Consider the following 14,458-nt stretch of genomic DNA (forward strand, 5'->3'; position numbering starts at 1 on the left):
TAATGGCAGCTTAGTTGTTATATTATATTATATATACAGTTAGCGACCGATGAAAGTCGAGTGCCGTGAAAGAACCACTGTATTTTGCGGTATTAATTAAAGCGACCCTCAAAATCTCGAGTCTTAACCCCCTGACACTTCTTACTCTACGACACTCTATCATTTTAGGGGCTGCTATGCATAATAGCCCAATGAATACTATCATTTACTTTTTTCAATAATAATAATGTACAAAAAATTATTCAATTACATGGTAAATAGTTTTTGAGAAATTTATTTCTAAAAGGAGTTTATTTAAATATCCAAATTCCAAATCGGAGTGAATGCGGATTTTTAAAAAATCTGGAGTGATTTTCTGAACTATTTTTGGCTTTCACAAATTACTGGATCATATCACAACATGATTTTTTTTTTGAATAATTTAAAAACTTGAAAACAAATATATAACATGAATGGACAATAAAATATATTTATTGGATTTAAAAATGACAAAGTCATTGATGAATCACGCCTAAGGGTGAACGGCATACGTGATCGTGAGCTAGTGGGGTTGTAAGTCAAACTAGCCTTGTTGCTTAGAATCCCTTCTATTCTTTCTTTCTTGGTTCCTTCTTCACATATATCCAGCATGCACCACCGCCCTTAAACTAAAAATTTCCTTTTTTTCTTCCTAAACTGACCCAACTAAACCAATTTACAAATGCCAAATGTGTCAAACGTTTTACTCAAATTTCCGCCTCTTTATCATAAGGACCGGTTTAATTTGAATAATAATAGGGTTGTGCGAAGTGAATACAACTTTTCGATCCGAAATTTGGATCAAATAATTTGAAAATTCTCCAACTATCCATAACTTTTTGAATGATTTAAAATTTTCAAAAATATTCGTCAATTTTCGGATTATTTGTTACTCTTCAAATTACTCGATTTGAATTGAGAAAATTCTGATCATCTTTCAAATATTCAATTTTCATTTAGTCAAAAATAATAATAATAATTAGGGCCAGGATTTTTGCTTCAATCTAAAAATAACCATTAATAATTAATTGGGTCAAATTTTTAATATTATGGAAAAAATATTGGTCGTATAAAAAAATTTTTTAAACAAAAGTTGTTCAAAATGTAATTTTATAGAAAAAATGTCTCTTATAATTTTGTCATAGGACTAATAAGAAAGCCGTAATTTCAAAATTAAGATTTTGGTAATTATCAAAAATTCGAATCAATTATTATGAATCTTAATTTTGTAATTACGGTGAAATTATTGGTCGTTCAAAAAAATCATAAGAGAGATTTTTTTTAGAAAATTAAATTTCCTACAACTTTTGTTTGAAAATTTTTCTGATAAAAACAATATTTTCGCCTCAATATCATATATTTGAATCATTCATTTCAAAATTAAGGCAAAAATCTTGTCCCTAATAATAATAATAATAATAATAATAATAATAATAATAATACTGTGTTTAGAGTTAAATATATAATAATTGTGTAACAGCTAACATTTATAACAATGTTCATATTCACTGTTGGCGAACGCAGTTCAGCCGCAATTAACGTGGCCTATGATTTAGAGCTCACCCGTTATAGGGCAGCCCCGTCGGTTTGATTTACTAGTCGTATAACCGAGAAATTAATTTGAATTGGATGATTTATGTGAAATTTGTGTACGCAAGTGCATCCAACCACTCAGTTATAACTATATAAACTTTATTAAAATAATAATAAATTTATAAAAAAATATTTTATCCATTTTTTTACCGAAAAAAAGTAAATTTAACGGATTACAGATTACGACGATCAGTTTACTCAATTTAAAAGTATACTGTTGAGTTTCAAGTGGTCATCGTTATATTAAATTGAATTTCGAGAGATCCTAAAGTTCCGGAGATCTTCTAAGAGCATAAGGTTCGAGTCTTAGTGAAATTAATTTGAAATTTCCAAGACATGATCCACGCTCGGGTGGACATCAATGCAGTAAGACTCGGCTCAATTCGATCACAAGATATTAGACAAGTTATTCTTCTTGCAAGCATTTATATGATCCTTAAGAGAGTTTACAAATAAAATCCCATGACGGCTTAGACCCGAGATCAGCAAATTCCCGTCCAAGATATCAATTTACGCGGTCTTTATTTTATTTATATTTTTTATTAATCAGATCGAAGTTGCGTAAAAATAATATTTATTTATTGGACGTATACTATAGTATAGAGAAGGAAAAAGGAATTAAAGTGGTTCTGTAAATGTTTCATGGCCCGGTTTTGATTTATTCCGGCGCGAAGCACCCACTAGAAGTATCTGATACCGCTAATGAATTTCCGGGTGTAGTTTGGGGTCCACATGAGAAGAAATGTGTGTATGAGGGTGGATTTATTGAGAATTTATATACATATATGTATTATCATATATGAGACAACAGCCAACTGAAAACATTTAATTTTTTGATAATTTGGAAGTTAGTCCAAAAAATTTTTTGAAAAATTCCTGGACTCAAATACTTGAAATTTTTTTTAAAAGAGACTAAAAAAAAATTTTGGTTTCATATTTTGCTTGACTTTTTTCCATTTCTAATCTAAATGTTAATTCAAATTTTTAATTTTCCTGTTACATAAAGTCGTAATTTATTAGAGAGAAAGCGGCATTAATATTTATAAAGAAAAAATATTTATGAATGAATAGAAACTTCTGTTATCACAAACAATTGATAAATATGTAGATTATAATTATTTTAATAACCACAGATATATTTAATAACTCAATTCTAAAAATAGTGAATTTAATTTTTTAAAAATTCCCGCGGTTGATAAAAAAATGAAAACAATAAAATTATAAAAGTTAAATCGATGAATCGCGGGAGAGGACAGATATAAGATAAAAAAAAGAGAAAGTATATGAATGTTATAGAGTTGGGCAGAGGGTGGGTGGCACATGGAAGAGCGCACATAGGGGCTCGTACGTAAGGGGAAATACTTTATGAGGGCATCGAATATATTTCCTGATTGAGCGAACTAATCCACGCAAAGGAGGTTTTATCGTCAGACTATATTCCTAATCGTACAGTAGAAGGGTCTCTTTATTTTTTCTTCCGTTATCAAGACATCGCGTTTCATTGAATATTTCCATTACTCCGAGTCTATTTGTCATGTTTGTCAATACCCAGCCATTATCTCCCATGTTGTCTCTTTGCTCCTAAAATAAGTCTGTAAATAAACAACGAAATTGTCAAATTTTCATTAGTTGATATCAGTAAATATCAAAAAATAAAAATAACCTTCTATAAGCCCGGGGTAAAATGAGACACCATTCTCAGATATTACCCCCCAATTTTAAAAAATATTCAAGACCTCGAAATGTCATAACCGTACACTAGAAAAAATTTTCTTGAGTCAAAAATTATTTTTTCTGTGAATTAAAAATTTTTATTTACAATGATGGCCCATTTTACCTCACCGTTTATAATTTGAGTTGTCAATAAAATAATGTAGATAAAAAAAATTTGTTCTCATTTTACCCCGGTTTCTTCAATATATATTTATATATCTAAACAAGAAGTCATCGGCGTATGTTTAAGATCGTACACAGTATGGGCGGATCAAAACGTTCGATCTTTTAATCGTAACTTGCGGCGAAGCAATCCTGCAATGCACAGGCTACCAGAGCAAATCTATTTTTATTGTCCCCGAGATAGCGTGTGTGCCTCCTTTCCCGTATTTATAGCCACACAGGGCAAAAGAAGACCAACTAAAGACAAGTAACAAAAAATAAAACCCATAGGATACCAAGGGGGACTCGGTCTAAGGACAGTTAAACTAGCCCATGACATTTTATATACCCAGTTTCGATTTACCCAAAGCTACAGCTTGCCGTAAGCCATCCAGGATCACGACAAACTTTTATTCTCCAGCAACAAACACCAATAATTATTATCACAATAATTTCAGTGCGCCCGAACTTTACCCGGTTAATTTAAATCGAATCGCGTTTCGGTCAGCAACAAAGGCCGCAAACTATGGATGCTTGGTCGTTAATGTGTAGACTTTTGTGTCGCTGGAGAGCACAAGTCTCTAATATAACCAGGGGTGGGAACGAGTGAGCATCCAGTCACGAAGAATGAATATTCAAGAGTAAACACAGCAGCTTTGGGGCTGTGTAAAACCGTGTAGACACTCGTGCATAGTTTTCTTGACTGCAGGGAGAATATTATGTGCGGTAGACATAATAAAAGAGGTTAAACATCCCTTTACCTTCTATCCTTCTTGTTTAAAACGTTGTAGAAAATTTTGTTTATGATATTGCATCTAGAGCACCGGAAAGTGACCATCGTCCACTTTGCGGACACCCTTTGGCTCCCTTGTAATCTACGCTCTATCCACATCGTGTGACACTCTCAGCGCCTGATACAGCACGTTGTTCTCCTCACACTCACACACACAAACATTATTATAATACGCCGCCTTGTTTGTTTCCACCCATCGGGAAAAGTAAAGTACATTTTTAAAAAACTTCAAACTCCATATTTTTTTTTCTTAGATAAAATAGATTTCCACTGAGAAATTTTTCATTTGGTGAAATAGATGTCTGGTAGCGGTGGCGGACGCGCTGAGGAAAGATACCAAAGTATTTTTGTAGATCAATCGGTTCCTGGATCGTCCATCGGCTGGCAATATTTTTTTATTCCGGTTATATTACTCCCCTTTGTTAAAACTCTTACATGCTGTTTTGATTCTAACTGTTATAGGAAAGACGTATATCACTGGCAAGTTCACCCTATTTTTGCTATAAGTCTAGAGCATAAAAATTTGGGGTGACTGGACACTAGGATGGACATGGAATTTATTACTGTTCGATACACGACTGTAATTATTTAAATCTTTCAATTATTTTATCTATTTATTTATTTATTTATGGAGTTTAATATTTATTTGTGATAGAGGATTTCGTTATTTAATGCTGGAGAAAAATGGGAGTCGCGGTGGAAAATATAAGAAAGCTGTGAATCTAGAATTGGATGTGAAATTACGCGTGAAATGTCACAGCGTGAATGGAATTTTTATAGATTAAATTGTTATTATTTATGGGGAGTGGAATATATTTTGGGTGGGTGGTAGAGGTTTAAATAAACGGGTGGAGAGGAGGGGAAGGGATGTAGTGTCAATCTTAATAAAATTTGTAGGATGGACTGAAAGGACTTGTAATGTTTTTATGGTGGACGAGTGACTGCTGGATGGTCAATAGCTTTTGTTGTAGTTTTGTTCTAGAGACAGATACAAGTGTGAGGTATCATCTTTTATGTCGGGTGGTTTAGTATTCGCCCGGCAAAACCAATCTCCATAACATGAACGTGCAAGACACCCCATATGTTTCGATTGAGTTCCGTCAATCCCGCTGATCGGTTCACGATCATGTTAAGACGTATGACTTAGATCTTTATTGTCTTATATATATGAATATATGACAAGACTCTAATAAAATGAGTTACTAATCATAAATAAATTTATGATGAACGTGAGGGTTAAATATGGAGACGATCAAGGAAAAAATATTTTTCAGTCGTCGGAAAAATTTAGAATTTTCCGTGGAATAGAATTTCGCTAATAATTTTCAAGGGATAAAAATTTTAATTGTGACAAAGACATAAATATTCAAATTTATGAGTAAAGTAAAATAAAAAAAAATTTTGATAATTTTTTTCAAAATTTTCAAGTGAAAAGACGAAAATTAAAAATTTTCTTGCCGGAAAAAAAATTCAGGAAAAAAAAAATCCTTGTTATCGATTTTTAAAAAATTAACCCGTTTGTCTATCATATAAAAAAATTACACTCCGCTAATTTTTTACCTCGTATTTTTAGACAACAGATAATTTTTTCAGCCCCATCTGACTGTCAAAAAAGTATGAAAAAAAATCTTAATAAATTTAAATATATTTATTAGAGTATAAAAAAAAATGAATATGTAATATATAATAATAAGATTTGAGTCGTAAAATAATTTTGAATGTCGTCGATTGATAGGGTCAGAGATTTAAACAACTACTGAGGAACTAGGGGTATTTTAAAATCCATGTAGACCCAATGTGGCGCGAAATGTGGCAAAAGACTCAAGAGAGTTGCGATCAGACGATCTAACCCCTCACTTCTGAGTCAATCGTCTCTTGCCACCGACGACGCACACATCCGAAATCCGGGTGTCTGAAGTCTAGAACCTGTTTCGACCCCTATGATACACACAAGCCATATTCCCAGTATGATATAATACAAATCCCCGGAAAAAACTCTTAATATTATATCTATAACTTCACTTTTTTCCCGACACTTGCCAGCGAGGAAGCGTGCGGTATAAAAAAATATTATAAGAAAAAAAGGAATGAAGAAGCGAAGGACGAGTTGGTGGGATACTTTTAAACAATTCGCTACGAAACGTTCCGAGCCCCTGATTCCTTTGCCGCTGGTTCTTGAGTCTATCAGCGGATATATATGAGGGGTGAACAAATTGCCACGAGGGATATACAATAACGTCACATACTTACGATAAGTAAGATCTTTTTGCCTCATATGCCTATCAATCTTCCTAATCATACCTAAAATATGTCTCTCTTTATTTATTTTTATTTATTTATCCCATTTCCTACAGTACGACTTAATTACTCTGAAAAAATATATTTTTATCAAATATGACTTTTTAATACTCAACAAATTATTTATTTTTAATAAACAAGTAATTAATTTCATGTGATTCATTTTTTATTGTAGGCTAATTAATTATTTTGTGATAAGAATTGTAATTTAATTTAAATTTCGATGAAGAATAAATCAAATGTCTTATTAATTTAAATAATTACATAATTATATACAGCCATCTGTCAATTTTTGCCACATAAATATTTCTTATCTAATTATAAATATGAATAATTACTGCCAAGTAAACAAAATTTTTCTGGCGGTCAATTTTGTTGTCCATCGCCCTCGTGTGTAGAATTCGGAACAAATTTTCTAGCCAACGCTTTATAAGTCTCTGGCTTTTTCTCTCTGGAAAAAAAAGAAATTCGTGTGTTTAATAAAATATATGACTGAGTAATGAGTAATTAGTGATGTAAGACAGAGAAATTGTCAGAGAATTGACGTCAATTGATCAATGATCATTTTTTGAATTTCATTTAAATTTTCGCGCCAACTTTATTTTGTCCAGGAAATTATTTTATAAAAAATTAACTGAAAATTTTTGACGTCTATTGTCAGCCAATTTTTCGTGATGACTGAACATAAAATTGATGGTCATTTCGTGTTAGTAGTAATGAGTAATGAATAAAATGAAATTTTCTCACTGAAGGTACTGGAAAATTTCTTCTTTCAATTCTTTCTCTCTTTGCGTGAAGCCTAAACATTTATTAGCCATTAATCGAGGCATCATTTCTGAAAACAAAATTGTTTTTATAAAACTAATCAAAAAGGCGGGAAATTTCCAAATAAATTAAGTAATTTAAATAATAATAAATAAACAAAATATACTTCTCAAACGAACGGCCATCGCAGGACAAGGACCGTCTTCAATTAAACACTTGGCATAAATATGCACCATTTTATTATTTCCCAAAAATTCTCGGACATCAAGGTTCTTATCCATTATATCTTCATAAAAATTCATTCCTTCACATTCACTTTTACTAATAATGGCAATGCATACCGCCACCAAAATTCGTAATGAAAACATTTCCAAAAATAAAGAATAATAAATTTTTCTGTGTACCAAAAACTTTCTTTAACTCCAATTCGAAACAAAGTAGCCTGTATTTATATGAATGTTATTTCTACTCTAATAATAATCGTACAAACTATGTCAAGTGTTATCTTTTATTTGTTAATTTAAATCATAAAGTAATATCATTAATCAAATTGCGTAATTCAAATAAATTTATGATTTATTGAATGATTGAATAGTCAAAAATTATTAAGTAATAATTTTTTTTTGACAATATATATACATATATCGTCGATTTCACTAGAAAATCCTCTAAATCCACATTTTTGAAAAAATGACTTTTTTTGCATCACCTGCTGGCAATCGTCACAATATAGACACAGTGAAGGCTTAATTTATATTTTTTTCAAATTTTTAAGTTATTAAAGTTTTTGTACAAAATCCCTTGATTCCAAAAAAAAAAAAATGGGAAGAAAACAGATTTTTTCAAAAATTAAGATAAAAAATAATTTTCTCTTATATATATATATGTACATAAATGAGAACCGGTAGAAGTCAATTTGATATAGCAGTTAACAAATTGTTGGGGATGAATAGGAAAAGGGGTTTGTGGTTTTACAGGAGGGGTTGCCAGGTTGTGCTTCATAGAATATAATACATTGTTACACCCTTATTCTCTACTGGTTCATCTCTAACCACTTGCACACCCCATACTAGTCCCGCAAATCGGTACACTCTGAACTAACCCATAATTAAAATTACCTTAATACTAAGTTGTTACTAATGAACAGGGATGTTAAATAAATTTTATTCATCCATGTATACATGCAGTCATTTTAAATCTTTGTTTTGTAATTCAGCATATCCATATATAGATATATAGATATATTGTATTGCATTGTATAGATTTGATTCTTTTTTTTTTTTTTTTTTTTTTTTTTTTTTTGTAAATGAAAAATTAGATTCGCGAAAAAGGGAATGGAGGCGGGAGAGGCAGAGAGCAAAACGTGGCCACGAGTATGATATAATATACTTGAGTCGGGTGAACTGAGTGACGCGGTTGTTCGGATATTAAACTTTGAAGATGCCGCACTACGCCGTTACTGACTCAGCAAGTGTCATTGATAACCTTCAACGAGATAGATAAAATGTTAAACACAAGTGAACTGTGTCCTCGAATACGCATCGTTACCCTCTTGAGTAATTTCAAAAAGCTTTACTAAATTGTCGCCTGTGCTCAATTTTTTAAATTCATATTATCGATATTTTGCCATCTGTGTTTGTTTATAGTATTCAATTTATTGTATATTAATTATTCTATTTTTTGTTTGATAATTTTATGATAACCTGCACTCATTTTAACAGTAAGAAGGCTCGACTCCATCTTACGGCATAAAAGTATTTGAATGATTGGCAAGAGCAGGTCGAAATTGTCATTAGAAATAATAAAGATTAAGTTTTCATTTTTTTCGTCCATTTTACGGCACCAAATTATCAACTTCGAAAAATTTTTCAAAATTACGGCACATTAATAGGTGTACTTGGTGCACATTAATAGTTACTTGTGGTAGGCCTAGTTGTGGTTCAGTTGTCATAAGGTAGAGATGTACCAGATTTTTCTGGTACACTTATTAATGTGCCAAAATTACGACCACCTCTATGACTTATTTGAGAAATTTTTAGATTAATAGTAAAAATTTATGAGGACAAAGCCTACAAATATGAACTAAAATTGAATTTTTATTTACGCATCCATCTTACGGCACCAGAATCATTCGATTTCCATAATTACACACTAATATTCAATCGATATTCATTTATTAAGTTACCATGATAGTAAAAGACAGTTTCACGTCTTAATTAATATAAAAATGGCGTCGGAAATCAAATTTGTAATTTTTTCCATACATCTTATGACGCAAAAGTCATTTGTGCAGCAATACTAGCGTAAGAGTAGAATAAAAAAAAAGCGACATCTAGACGAAAACGCGGGATATTTAAAAAAAATTTTTAAAAACAATACTTGTATTAATAGAATTTTGATCCGTAATTAAAATCAGTGAATAAAAAAACTTTTATCAATAATTTTTTTTTAAATTTACTCAAGCTTCCCGCCATTTTTATTTCCGCTACCAGTGCTGGTACATTACTATCAAAGGTATGTTCAGAAATGCTCTAGCTCTAGCTTGGGTAGAAATTTTTTATTCTTATTATTTATTCTCACTACTTGCGCGGTAAATTCAAATATTTGACTAATATATTATTAGATGCTGGATAAAAATTAAAAATCGAACGTCAAAATAAAATGGCGACGAATATGATAGAAAAATATTTAAAATTAAAAAAAAAACACTTGAGTGTTTGAACAAACCTTGGCGGGGAAATAATATGCAGAAGGGTGTCCTAATACACCTGGAGATTTGAATTAAATTGCTCCAAGTGTATTGCAGCTAAAAAACGTCACTTAACTGCTATTTCCCCACCAGACGATGCCAGATGATTTTGCTCAGGAACTTGGAAGTTGTCAGCATCAGCATCAGCCATCAGCAACACTTCACACTGACACTCAACACAACACTTTACACTAGCACTAAACACTTTGCACAATTCACATTTTACAAACACTGCACAATTTAATTAAAGAGTAATGAGCAACAAATTTAATGGATAATTACACGACGTAACTGCGATACTGAGTTTTAATTCAAACGTAAAGAAAGATCTGGACTACTGCTGCCATTTTCTATGATACTGACTGCCGCTATCGAACCGTCAGTTGCTACAACGCAATCGATTTTACGACTCATCGACCGCCCCCCACTCTAGCAAAAATTTGAACGTCGACTACAGCGCCGCGCAGTAGCAGCAACTTGGCGCGAAATTTCAAAATTGAAATTTAATCATTATTAAAAATCATTTGTGTCAGTAATTATATTAATTAGAGTACATTTGGACATGCTCTTGCAGTATGACAATATTTGGCTAGAGCTAGGCATATTTTTATAAAGTAAAATTTATATTTAGTTATTCCAATAAATATGAAAATTATTTTATCTATTGCTAACAAGACAATTGTCTACGTTATCAGTCTTGACGTATATCAATGACAAATAAATATATATATGACTATGACCGTATGACTAAACCGTTAAATATAAGATAAAAAACAAGTCAAAAAATATATATCACGGTCAGCAATTGTCATTCCGCATAATTATTATAACAAAGTTAAATTACTGGTGTGTTAAGTAATAAGTGATTTTAACAAGACGTATCCTATTTATCATTGACGTTAAAGTAATTAAAATATATAATAACAATGTTTTCAAGTGGTCCAAATTATACAAAACTTAAGACCAATTTGCGGTTGGCAATAAACAGGTTAAAATTGTTGGAAAAAAAGAAAACAGAATTGACACAAAAAGCAAGGAAAGAAATAGCCGATTACATTGCGGGCGGCAAAGTTGAAAGAGCTAAAATCAGAGTCGAGCACATCATCCGCGAGGATTATATGGTAGAAGCCATGGAGCTGATGGAAATGTACTGCGATTTGCTGCTCGCCAGATTCGGACTCATCCAGCAGATGAAGTAAGTCCAGGTTCTGATACCTGACACCTGTCAGTATGTAAAATATAAATCACTAAACTTATTTTGTCATCAACAGAAACCTAGATGACGGTCTAGCAGAAGCGATATCAACAATCCTGTGGGCAGCGCCGCGTATGCAAACTGACGTCCAGGAGATGAAAGTAATCGCTGATGTTCTGACCTCAAAATACGGACGGCAGTACATGGAAGCGTGCAGAGACGAAGCCGTGCCGACAATTTCCGAGAAACTAAAACACAAGATGAGCATCCAGTCGCCATCGAAACTCCTGGTCGAGAAGTATTTGATAGAAATATCTAAGAACTACAATATCGAGTACGAGCCGGATCCCCAGGTGATGGCAGAAGGTCAGGATGCTGTGCTGATCGACGTGGGTGGAGAGATTCCTAATAATCTAGACGTAGCTGGTGGTGGCCCGCAGCCTGTTGGCTTCATTGGATATCCGCAGCCTCCATTGCTGCCCAGTGGTCCTTCGAACATCAATGCTTTTGTAATTAATCACGTGTCCTTTGATGTTTAATCTTTAGAAACATGTTTGACTTATTGTTGATTTTTTCTAGGGTTCTGGAGAAAAACACAGCGGGCCGGCAATGGGTTTTGTGTCACCAGGTGCTCCAATGATGCCAGAAAAAGATCAAAATGTTCCATTTAATCCATCAGCGCTGTCTTATAATATTCCTCTGGACAATGCCAATATCAATAAACCAGTAAGTCATTTTTTTTCCTATGAATCTGCATGGGATCAGTACTCAGACATTTAAAATTTGTTTTCTCAATTGATTTATTACTTTAGGATGATGATCTACCACCGCCATACTGTTCATTCCCGCCAGACTTGAATAAACAATCGGACAATACACCAAAACCTCAACCGCGCTCTAAAATGCCCAACGATTTCCAATTACCTGAGCTACCAACCGTACCAACAGACAACGCTTCGCCGGACAATCCTGGCGCCAACAATGACGATATTGATTTCGATGATTTGATGAAACGCTTCGAAGATTTGAAAAAACGAAAGTAATTTTGTCTATTAAAATTTTACTTTTTTTTTTGTTTTAATTTTATCGCTATCAGATTATATACTTATATCAAATATCTATTAAGTATTATACTTTTTATTAAATTCTCTTTTGCTTTTATGTTAGTGCCTTTTTATCAATTATATTATCAAAAATATATACGGGCTGTATATGATATTACTAATCGCTGATGTATATAGAAAGTGTACAGACATTATTATAAGCAAAGCTATCTTTATTAATTTTTTTTAAATATACATATATCTAGCTTCCAACTGAGTCATATATTTATTTATTACATATTTATATATTTATTATAAAACTAAAGATAATTATCGGATGGTTTATTCCCACAGAAACTACTTAGCAAATTGAATCAGAACTTGTCCTCAATTTTGACCCTCACTAGATGCAGATATTAGTGCGCATGCGTGTAGTTTTTTTAAAAGATGGCGGCATTTGATAATTTGAAATTTCCAAGAAATTTCCCTTCTCCGTAGACTTTGTCCGAGTTAATGGAATTCGACTATAAAATTATTGAAACCCTCAAGTTTATCTGACCCAAAATACCTCAATATCTATATATGTATATAAATATATGTTATATCAGTTACCAATGACAAACTTATAGACTTAATCACCGGCTCGATTTGAAAATATTTTGGTCCTTCGAGCCAGACAAAAAATTCAATTATCAATCAAACCACGTGTTGTTTATGGAAAAATATAAACTTGTCTTCGAAAAACGATCATAGGAAATTGTTATTTACTGTCTAAGTGCAACAAGAAACGTTCTATTGATCCGTATGCGTGCGAAAAAAAATAGCGAACACCTACAATCTAATCATTCCAGTCGTCACATCTCTAAAAAAATTATTTATTCATTAGTTTTTTTTGGTTTTTTTTTCTAATGGAGTAATAGTTAAGTTACCTCGCGTCCTTTGTCAGTAAAACAAGTCAACAAATTATGTGAGAATGTACATTTATCTAAATGCAGACCATACACAAAATGAAAACAGTCGATAATAGACTGTTCGATAAAATCCCGGACCATTGGATCATGGATTCCTTGGAGCATCATCTTCGTAACTGCAGCACGTTCTGGAAATCCTTGTCTATTTGTCAATCTCAATTCATCGAAGAAACATTGAGTTACGCACTAGAAAAAATAATAATAAGCTTTGGATATTTAAACTACACAGAAAAAAAAAATTTCTTGGCCCAAGAAATTTTTTTTTCTATATACGGAATAGATTGAAAAAATTTAAATAAATTACAGATTGTTCATTCTGGTCTCTGTTTCCTCTGTCAGAATTTCCATCACGAGAATCTTTATCTTTATTTTTATTATTATTATTGTTATTACTGTAATAATTGTCATCATTATTATAATTTCTGTCTTGTCTCTGAGTCTGATTTCTTATATAATAAGGCCGCGTTTCTTCCTGTCTGTACTCTTGATGCCTAGATCTAGACATCCGACTTCTTCCGACATTACTGTCCTCTTTTTTTAAATTAAAGAAATCTTCGTCGAAGATATCGCTGTCAGATGAATCGCTCTCAGAATTTTCATCACTACTGTCATCAGATCCGAATCTATTTGATTCGGAGTTTCGCTTGCATTTCTGCATAACTTTCCGTATGTCATCACTCAGCTTCTGGTTACCTGACCTGCATTTCAGAGCCTTAATAAAATAATTAATTTATTATTATTTAAATTCTGTCTCAACAAGCTTTGATTTAAAAAAAATTACTTACTTGGCTCTGATATAAAGTTAACAGTAACGGAAAAATATATAAATAATGCGTGTTCATTTTGTAACAAATTTTTGATGAAAACTTCATATTTTTCCATTTATATATATATGAATGTATGAAGAATAATTACGAATGTCCATCAATGTCAAAATTAATTTTATTTTTGACTGACAACTTAATTTATTCTTTTATATTTTTTATAACAAAAAACCGGATGAATTAGATCTGATTTTTTTTTGTAAAACGAGGGGGCAACATGGGCCATCAAAAAATGCCATTAACAATTTTTTCTCTTTTTTTTTTTGTTTCCAAATAAAATTTGGTGTCAATCTGACTCATTTAATAAAAATTTTCAATATGGGGTAAAATGGCT

At 32.1% G+C, this 14,458-nt stretch overlaps 2 protein-coding genes across 2 annotated transcripts; one reads left to right on the plus strand and one right to left on the minus strand.

Annotated features, from left to right (window-relative positions):
* Positions 1-10,822: 10,822 nt before the first annotated feature.
* LOC103569826 (IST1 homolog) lies at positions 10,823-12,602 on the plus strand. The gene is made up of 4 exons (XM_008547349.2): positions 10,823-11,286; positions 11,363-11,795; positions 11,866-12,012; positions 12,099-12,602. Exons 1-4 carry the CDS (start codon positions 11,018-11,020, stop codon positions 12,327-12,329), a joined length of 1,080 nt encoding a protein of 359 aa, XP_008545571.1. The 5' UTR covers positions 10,823-11,017; the 3' UTR covers positions 12,330-12,602.
* Positions 12,603-12,688: 86 nt separating this feature from the next.
* LOC103569817 (general odorant-binding protein 71) lies at positions 12,689-14,142 on the minus strand. The gene is made up of 5 exons (XM_008547336.3): positions 14,086-14,142; positions 13,821-14,012; positions 13,605-13,688; positions 13,259-13,486; positions 12,689-13,191 (listed from the first exon to the last, which is right to left on the minus strand). The coding sequence occupies exons 1-5, from the start codon at positions 14,140-14,142 to the stop codon at positions 13,168-13,170; spliced, it is 585 nt and encodes a 194-aa protein (XP_008545558.3). The 3' UTR covers positions 12,689-13,167.
* Positions 14,143-14,458: the final 316 nt, after the last annotated feature.

This window comes from Microplitis demolitor, chromosome 1, assembly GCF_026212275.2.
Source record: "Microplitis demolitor isolate Queensland-Clemson2020A chromosome 1, iyMicDemo2.1a, whole genome shotgun sequence".
Lineage (NCBI taxonomy): Eukaryota > Metazoa > Arthropoda > Insecta > Hymenoptera > Braconidae > Microplitis > Microplitis demolitor.

Excerpts from the sequence above, each read along its gene's own strand:
- LOC103569826 (XM_008547349.2), top strand. The coding sequence starts at position 11,018 with ATGTTTTCAAGTGGTCCAAATTATACAAAACTTAAGACCAATTTGCGG. Across the intron at positions 11,287-11,362 it reads GGACTCATCCAGCAGATGAA|AAACCTAGATGACGGTCTAG; the intron begins GTAAGTCCAGGT and ends TGTCATCAACAG. Across the intron at positions 12,013-12,098 it reads ATGCCAATATCAATAAACCA|GATGATGATCTACCACCGCC; the intron begins GTAAGTCATTTT and ends TTATTACTTTAG.
- LOC103569817 (XM_008547336.3), bottom strand. The coding sequence starts at position 14,142 with ATGAACACGCATTATTTATATATTTTTCCGTTACTGTTAACTTTATAT. Across the intron at positions 14,013-14,085 it reads TAACTTTATATCAGAGCCAA|GCTCTGAAATGCAGGTCAGG; the intron begins GTAAGTAATTTT and ends TATTTTATTAAG. Across the intron at positions 13,689-13,820 it reads TAAAAAAAGAGGACAGTAAT|AACAATAATAATAATAAAAA; the intron begins GTCGGAAGAAGT and ends TATTACAGTAAT.